General features: G+C 44.5%; 1 protein-coding gene across 1 annotated transcript in view; it reads left to right on the top strand.

Annotated features, from left to right (window-relative positions):
- Positions 1-9,408, top strand: part of LOC109873520 (nuclear receptor corepressor 2) — a 175,376-nt gene that overhangs the window by 112,632 nt on the left and 53,336 nt on the right. Inside the window, 6 exon segments of the mRNA XM_031815261.1 lie at positions 483-655; positions 1,384-1,477; positions 2,180-2,358; positions 3,065-3,119; positions 3,227-3,325; positions 9,086-9,213. Coding sequence (XP_031671121.1) covers positions 483-655; positions 1,384-1,477; positions 2,180-2,358; positions 3,065-3,119; positions 3,227-3,325; positions 9,086-9,213 — 728 coding nt within the window.

Here is a 9,408-nt window from a genome sequence, read left to right as displayed (position 1 = left end):
CACCGAGGAGCTGGGAAAATATGGAGTTTTGTTCTTGTCATGACTCAAGGTTACATTCAGCAGAAGCACAGTGCAGTATGCTGCATGGACAAGCATGCTGAGAAGACCGGGAGGGAGGAAGAGATTAGAGGACTAAATAAACTAAGAGGAGGGAATAGAGCACATGTAAACAATTATGTTCATCACCATAGTCACCTTCCATGAGAATAGTGCTAGAGAATGCAACCTGGGTCCAGTATGATGAGTTGGTAGGAACAACAGCATATTATTAGTGTATTATACAGTGTATATATATTATTAGTGTATTACTGGTCTTTTCACGGATTTCACGTTGCTCAACTACTAGGCATATTTCCTTTGAATTCTGGTTTGTGGCACATGCTATTTCAGATGTTCTAATGAGGAGAAAAAAGGGACACTTGTTATTTGCTATGAGTTATGTTCTTTGAAATGGTGATTGACCTGGTTGTTCGTCTTCTCAGGAACAGAAGTTCTGCCAGCGCTATGACCATCTGATGGAGGCCTGGGAGAAGAAGGTGGAGCGCATTGAGAACAACCCCCGGCGCCGGGCTAAGGAGAGCAAGGTGCGAGAGTACTACGAGAAACAGTTCCCTGAGATCCGCAAGCAGAGAGAGCTGCAGGAGCGCATGCAGAGGTGAGTCAAGGCCCCGGGGCCTCCTGCTCCTCCTCAATATTCTAGGTTGGGGAGAGTCTAGTGTGCTGTATTTAAAACATAAGGTAAGAGATTTATTTTTTTAGTTTTACCCCCTTTTCTCCCCAATTTCGTGGTATCCAATTGTTAGTAATTACTATCTTGTCTCATCGCTACAACTCCCGTACGGGCTCGGGAGAGACGAAGGTCGAAAGCCATGAGTCCTCCTAAACACAACCTAACCAAGCCGCACTGCTTCTTAACACAGCGTGCATCCAACCCGGAAGCCAGCCGCACCAATGTGTCAGAGGAAACACTGTGCACCTGGCGACCTTGGCTAGCGCGCACTGCGCCCTGCCCGCCACAGGAGTCGCTGGTGCACGATGAGGCAAGGGTATCCCTACCGGCCAAACCCTCCCTAACCCGGACGACGCTAGGCCAATTGTGCGTCGCCCCACGGTCCTCCCGGTCGCGGCCGGCTGCAACAGAGCCTGGGCGCGAACCCAGAGTCTCTGGTGGCACAGCTAGCGATGCAGTACCCTAGACCACTGCACCACCCGGGAGGCCAAGAGATTCCATTCTGTTCAAACAAAGTCTGATTACATTCCATTGAGTTGTTGCTTGATTACAGTATGAGCAGAAGTGTGTGTGTGATGTCAAAGAAGGAAGAGCTCAGTTCCAGTACCTGCAGTGTGTTGACATGTCCTCTGTGTTCCCCCTGTGTGGAGCAGCCGGGCGGGGCAGCGTGGAGGAGGACTGGCCTCATCTGCAGCCCGCAGTGAACACGAGGTCTCTGAGATCGTTGACGGCATATCAGAGCAAGAGGTGAGCTCTTACACTTCACCTCCCGCTCTTCACCTCTCCTTCCACCCTCTCTCCCCTCTGGACCAGCCATTTCTCCCATCTCTCAATATACAGTGTTCTTGTCATGCTTGTTGCTTGACTCACTCAAGCACTAATGTATTTGTCACATGTAAGTTACAGGACACAGTTACTGTAGCTGCATAACACTTAGAACTAGTTCAGGAAGCATGTGATGATTTGTGTAATGTGATCCAGACAGATGCACAAATACACACACAGAGTAAATAGACTATAGTTCTGCCACTTGCACAACCAAAGAGGTTTTACTCTGACCGTGGAAGGGGGGAGTGTTCTGAGTGTTCCACAGGAAAGGGAGAGCTGGCTTGTGAATAACGAGGCTAGTCATCACACTGAGTACCATACAGGGCCAGTGTTTCTCTGTAAGGTCAGCCCCACTCAGCTGTGGTTCCTTACATCTGGATAAGAACTGACTGCTCACACCAAGCGTGCAGCATCTCTCTCGTCTCCTCCTCTTATGACCTCTTACACACTTAACAAAACATGACTGCTTCGACTGTCTCACCACCACTGTCTCTATACACTGTGTTTATCTCTGCCTTGGTGTACACTACAGTGTACTCACTCCAAGACATCTTGTCTGTTTGTCTGATTGTGTGTGTGTTTGTTTGTTTACAAACATGTGCGGGTGCGTGTTTGTGTCAGAACACCGAGAAGCAAATGCGCCAGCTTGCGGTCATCCCTCCCATGTTGTTTGACGCCGAGCAGCAGCGCATCAAGTTCATCAACATGAACGGCCTGATGGACGACCCCATGAAGGTGTACAAGGACCGGCAGGTCATGAACATGTGGAGCGAACAGGAGAAGGACACCTTCCGCGAGAAGTATGTTGTACACACCGTAGAATTACTCTGCCTAGAATGGCAGGAGTGTGTGCTGTGCAGTAGTAGACAAAACATTGTTTCGTTTTTCTGATAGCAATCAGACTGAGATTGTGAACTATCCAAAGGTCAGGGAGTTGTTGAGGAAGTTAATCTTCCGTCTTTGTGAGAAATGGAGGATACATCAACCAGCCAAACCGAACCCACAGACGGAGATCAGAGACTGTAAATGCTTCACCTGTGCAGAGAGGGAGAGAGAGAAGAGTAGAGAGAGAGATGCGGATGTGATGCCTGCTGCTGCAGTCTGGATTGTCTTGTCCACTCAGCCTAAGCCCATATAAAAACACACCAATAAGAGAGAGTTGGAAGAGATGTAAGCAATGCTCAGTACTGTCTGTGTTATCCAATTGGGCTATCGAGTAATGTTCGTCAGGATGTGCTGATAGAAGTATGGTGAGGGAGCTCTAGGTTAGTGTTGATGAGAGCATGCTTTAGATGAATAATAGAGTGATATATCTCTGGAGAAATGGATGTGGGACTGTGTTGTGATGTCAGCACTGATGAGAGCCTCTTCTCCCGTCAACCAAACTACACATGCGTCACTCACTCCTCAATTTACTTGCATATCAAAAGACTGAATGCTTCCAGATCATTGATTAGATCATTTAAAAAATAAAAAGCATATTAATCTGTCTGCTCTGTGTCACAGGTTCATCCAGCACCCAAAAAACTTTGGCCTGATTGCTTCTTTTCTGGAGAGAAAGGTACAGTTTGGAAGATCAGTGATGGACCCTGAGTCCTGACACATGAGTAGTCTTTTTCACATCTTGTTTTGGAGATGAGGTCCTAGTAATGTTGTGTTTTGTTTCAGACGGTGGCAGAATGTGTCCTGTTCTACTACTTGACCAAAAAGAACGAGAACTACAAGAACATTGTGCGCAGGAACTACCGGCGCCGTGGCAGGAGCCAGGTACTGTAGTTACAGAACTTAACTTGAACAACTTCAAACCACTCCTAGGGCTGTTGCTGTGACCGTATTACCGCCACACCGGGTCATAAAGGCAGTCAAATTCCACGTGACCATTTAGTCCCGGTAATTAGGCTTCTCCAAGCTCTGCTGCTGCTGCTGGTCAATAGTAGCCTTCCAAACTTGCTAACTGCCTGGTACTCACAGCACTCTGTTGTTCCTCTAATCACTCTGACATCGATGCAAATGTGATCGAAAATTTTATCAAACACTTCATGTGAGCTCAAGTTGCGCAACATTTCTACAGGTTCTGCAATTGCGCGAGAAAACAGAGATGGCATCTACTAAAAAGAGGAGGATCCCATCAGTTTTCTATAGACTAGGCCTACTATATTTGTTTGTCAACTTTCCTAATATTAAGCACATTGCTTATCTTTACAACAAGTCTATAGCTTACCTGGCTGGCATGATAATGAACGACGGGAAAAGCTTCCTCCATTCGCTGTTTAAGTGCATAGATGACATGTGTTTCTTTCACAGCCCCTGTTTCGAGACACGTGCATGATAATGTTACATTCTAAATCAAAACTAATTTCACGCAGATATTATTTAGTGTACCGTACCAGTCAAAAGTTTGGACACACCTACTCATTCAAAGGTTTTTCTTTATTTGTACTATTTTCTATGTTGTAGAATAATAGTGAAGACATCAACACTATGATATAACACATATGGAATCATGTAGTAACCAAAAAAGTGTTAAACAAATCAAAATCTATTTTATATTTGAGATTCTTCAATGTAGCCACCCTTTGCCTTGATGACAGCTTTGCACCCTCTTGGCATTCTCTCAACCAGCTTCACCTGGGATGCTTTTCCAACAGTCTTGAAGGAATTCCCACATATGCTTAGCACTTGTTGACTGCTTTTCCTTCACTCTGCTGTCCAACTCATCCCAAACCATCTAATTTGGGTTGAGGTCAGGTGATTGTGGCGGCCACTTATCACTCGCCGCCTTGGTCAAATAGCCCTTACACAGCCTGAAGGTGTTGGGTCCTGTTGTAAAACAAACGATAGTCCCACAAAACGCAAACCAAATGGGATGGCGTATCGCTGCAGAATGCTGTGATAGCCATGCTAGTTAAGTGTACCTTGAGTTCTAATAAATCACAGACAGTGTCACCAGCAAAGCACCATCACACCTCTTCCTCCATGCTTCACAGTTGGAACCACACATGCGGAGATCATCCGTTCACCTGCGTCTCACAAAGACACAGCAGTTGGAAACAAGAATCTCAAATTTGGACTCATCAGACCAAAGGACAGATTTCCACCAGTCTAATGTCCATTCCTCGTGTTTCTTGGCCCAAGCCTGTCTCTTCTTATTATTAGTGTCCTTTAGTAGTGGTTTCATTGCAGCAATTTGACCATGAAGGCCTGATTCATGCAGTCTCCTCACTGCAGTCAGTCAACTGTCCGTTGACGTTGAGTTGTGTCTGTTATTTGAACTTTGTGAAACGTTTATTTGGGCTGCAATTTCTGAGGCTGGTAAAGCTAATGAACTTATCTTCTGCAGCAGAGGTAACTCTGGGTCTTCCTTTCCTGTGGTGGTCCTCATGAGCGCCAGTTTCATCATAACACTTGATGGTTTTTGCAACTGCACTTGAAGAAACTTTCAAAGTTCTTGTCATTTTCCGTATTGACTGACCTTTATGTCTTAAAGTAATGATGGACTGTCGTTTCTCTTTGCTTATTTGAGCTGTTCTTGACAACGTGGACTTGGTCTTTTACCAAATAGGCCTATATTCTGTATACCACCCCTACCTTGTCACAACACAACTGATTGGCTCAAACGCATTAAGAAACTTTTAACAAGGCACACCTGTTAATTGAAATGCATTCTAGGTGCAGCGCGTGGGTTTCATGTTTTGGGAAGATAATTTTCACCATAAAAATGCACATTTATAATAAAAGCATTACATGCATAATTGCATTTGCGATCACTTTTGATATTGGGGTTTTCCCACTAATGGAACATTCGCGCTTATAGCCTACTGCCATGAGCGCATTGCTGCGCTTATATTGTGACAGCCAAATAGTTTCAACATTTTAAGATAAATGTTCTGATCTGTTGCGTCAGCCACATTGCGTAAATCATTTTTTGGGATGCTAGTGGTTGTATTACTTAAGGATCTATCGCATCCCACAACTGTCCCAGACTAGGTTTGGAATATTTATTTCTCGCACAGAATAGAATAGGCCCTCTTTTGTACTATGAGCGATAGTAGTTTGACATAGGCTTGTGCTTTTGCTGTTCGTTAGGCCACCCCATCTTGTTGGCTGATGAAAAGTAAATGTGGACAGTTCTTCCAATATCTTCAAAATGCACCTCGGAATTGGATAAGAATGCGCGCAGTTGCATCCCTGATGTCTGTCTTCACTTGTATCCTGTGAGAAAGACCCGATCACATGATTGAGAGCCATGTGAGTTAGAGGTGCTTCGGAGCGTGCAGCACTCAGGCACAACGCAGCACTCCGGGCCAAGGGCACAACGGCCACTGGCCGCAAAATCATGGATTTTTTTAGGGTGCATTATGGCCACAAAGGGGATACCGCCGTGAAATTCGAGGCATTACCAAGTGTCTGTCAAATAGTGAATGAGAGACTAATGAAGTGTGCACAGCCTACCCAATAAAGCAAAGCAGAGCTCATGCCTTTCAAGCAACTTTTTTCAAAAACTTTTTTCAAATCATCATTTGAGTCGCATCATGCAGCCTTACATGGAACCCAAACCTGCTGCGCACGTGCGCCATTGTGCATACATTAATTTTGTCCCAAAACACCAAACGCGATCACGACATGCAGGTTAAAATATCAAAACAAACTCTGAACCAATTACATTAATTTGGGGACAGATCGAACAGCATTAAACATTTATGGCAATTTAGCTAGCTAGCTTGCACTTGTTAGCTAATTTGTCCTATTTACCTAGCTTGCTGTAGCTAGCTAATTTGTCCTGGGATATAAACATTGAGTTGTTATTTCACCTGAATGCACAAGGTCCTCTATGCTGACAATTAACCCATACATAAAACGGTCAAACAAATCGTTTTTAGTCATCTCTCCTCCTTCCAGGCTTTTTCTTCTTTGAACTTATATGGTGATTGGCATCTAAACTTTCATAGTATTACCACGACGACCGACAACACAGTTCGTCTTTCAATCACCCACGTGGGTATAACCAATGAGGAGATGGCGCGTGGGTATCTGCTTCTATAAACCAATAAGGAGATGGGAGAGGCAGGACTTGCACCGCGATCTGCGTCACAAATAGAACTGACTTCTAGTTTAGCCATTGGCAACGCAGACGCTTGTTGACGCGCGCGAGCAATAATAGAATAATATAGATTTCTACATTTATTTTGCAGTGCACGCGAAGCGAGCGGTGTAGTCAGGGTATTACAATGTATTTAAAATCAAACATATAGCCCAACATTTGTAGAACTAAAGTTACATGAATAACTAAATGAAGCCTGTAGTAGTACCAATTTCATTGTTAACCGCTCAACACAGAATTGCCGCATGTGCACACTCCCTCAAATCATTAGGAGAAAATATTCATATATTATTCAGCTTTGTTCAATTATATTAGTCCTACTATGCAGTAATGCCACAGAATTCTAAGCAAATATTGTCTGCTAAATGAACTAGTGTAGCCCACAGCCAAATGGCATAGCCAGATCAGGGCCTAACATAAGGACAAGTCAGAGTACGCTTATCTGTTCTTCTGAAATAGACAACATTTTCTGTCTTTTCTTCATATCATGCCTCTTTAGACCTGTCTAAAATAAATTGATATATTGTGATGGTGTAGGCTATATTACATGGATTTATTAGACTTATTGAAATGTAGATGTTCCATAGGTCTGCATCAGTGGTTTGTAGGCTATGTGTGGAAGCCAGGAGAAGCTATATGTGTTTGTTCATTAACGGTCAATTACCGTTAGACCGACAGTTATATGCTTGACAGTCACCAGCTGCCAAAATTTCCTGACCGCCACACCCCTAACCACTCCACACTTGAGAAGGCATTAGGTGAAGGACGTTTGTCAGTAGAACCTACATGGAGAGGTAACATACCCATGGGACTCTGTCTGAGCAGTGGGATCACTAGAGGATAGGTCATCATGCAAGCAGCACACCGATTATGTGACACGTGCCATTGTGCTCCCCCTTCATGTCAGCACTAATGTGTCCGTATTGACAAGATTATTTTTAAACAGGTGGTTTCCATTGCTAATTAGCTCCCAGTTATTACTTAGGCCCAGATCGGGTGTTAGGCATTTAATCCAATGGCGGTGTGGTGGGTGCTAATGAAATGGTGCATTAATTAGCCAGCGACCTTTCTGTGGTCGTGGCTGGGTGTCTCCTCATTTCTCCCAGAGACACCTCATCTCATTACCTAGCTAGTGAACGTTTAGCTCAGCACACAAACACTACGGGTTCGTTAACAGAGCTGCTTGAGCACTGGGGCTAATGCTAATAACACAGGGAGAAGAACATAGGGAGGGAATCGAGGGAGTCGGCGAGTGAGAGATTTGAAGGAAAAGAGAGAGGGAAATGGGAGAGTAGAGGAAAAGGCTCAACAGGACCACAACAGCTAACGTTAATGACACCTAGAGAGAGAACAAGAGGCGGGTGAGTACGTAGTAATAACAAAAAAGCTCATCAGCGCCCAGCCTTAATTAATATATATAGATATTATTTTTTTGTAAAGCAGAGTAGCAGAGCAGAGATACAGTAGCAGGCTTTTAGATATCACCTGCCTGGGCCTGACTCATTTAAGACACCTGTGAATGGCCGTGAGTTTGCTGTTCGGTCTGTTTAGGTGCATGACTCCATAGAGATAATGGCAGTCTATTGAGATGATTGGGCTGCTGTTTGTTGTCTCCAGGTTCCCAGTGGGAGGGAGGAAAGGAGGGAGAGAGGGATGGGGAGAGAGAGGGAGACCATGTTTATCCACTGGAGAATCAATCAGTGTTAAGGCTTTTATTTGCGTTGGGTTGAGTTAATCTTTGAGAGAGGTGGGACATCAACTCTAGTGACATGGTTCAAATGGAGGAAGGTATCCCTGTGAGAAAGGTCCATTTTGATTTAGCCTCCCACTCTCTTACTCTCTTTCTCTGCCTTTTTTGTGTTTCCATGCCCAGAGCTAGATGTAATGACTCTGTTATTAAAGTAGACATGGGATTGGATTGGCTTCACCTCTAGCTATAAAACCATTTACAGAGCTGTAAGAAAAATACCTTAGCACACAGCACAACTCCCATATGCTGAGGCAACTGTCCTTTACAATGCTCAAATAAGTGTAGTTTCCACCAGTTTATAACAGTGTTAGTGGCAGGTCTTTGGCAGTCTGCAGTATTTCTTTCATGATATGAACCTGAGACCAGACAGACAGGAAGTGGAAGAGGAAGTGGTTCTGGGTGCCAGATGAAGGAAGACATATGGGCTGTCCTTGTGGTGTACCTACTGGTATTGATGGCAGAATGACCTCAACACTACTACACAGCTCATGTTTTTGTGTGTGTATATAGGTTCTTATGCGTGCTCGTGTTCACACCATGTTTCCTGTTACCAGGGATCATGTTTGTAACTAACTAAATGTTGTCGTCTTTTCTTCCACCCCAACAGCATGGCCAACAGCAGCAACAGCAGCAGCAGCAACAGCAACAACAACAACAACAGCAGCAACAACAGCAGCAGCAACAACAGCAACAACAACAAGTGAACCGCAGCAGCCAGGAGGACAAGGAGGAGAAGGAGAAAGAAAAGGAGGGAGAGAGGGAGGAGGAGAAGACTGAGGGGGAAGAAAAGGAGGATGTAATGAAGTGAGTTTGCTTGCCTTCCTCTCTCTAAATTAAGTTAGATTTGTTTGCCCTGACTATATCAGGAAAGGTCATCATCATAACCCTGACTATATCAGGAAAGGTCATCATCATAACCCTGACTAGATCAGGAAAGGTCATCATCATAACCCTGACTAGATCAGGAAAGGTCATCATCATAACCCTGACTAGATCAGG

Source organism: Oncorhynchus kisutch, linkage group LG3, assembly GCF_002021735.2.
Source record: "Oncorhynchus kisutch isolate 150728-3 linkage group LG3, Okis_V2, whole genome shotgun sequence".
Classification (NCBI taxonomy): domain Eukaryota; kingdom Metazoa; phylum Chordata; class Actinopteri; order Salmoniformes; family Salmonidae; genus Oncorhynchus; species Oncorhynchus kisutch.
Note: the sequence above shows the minus strand (reverse complement) of the source record. Positions and strands in the feature narration are given on the sequence as shown.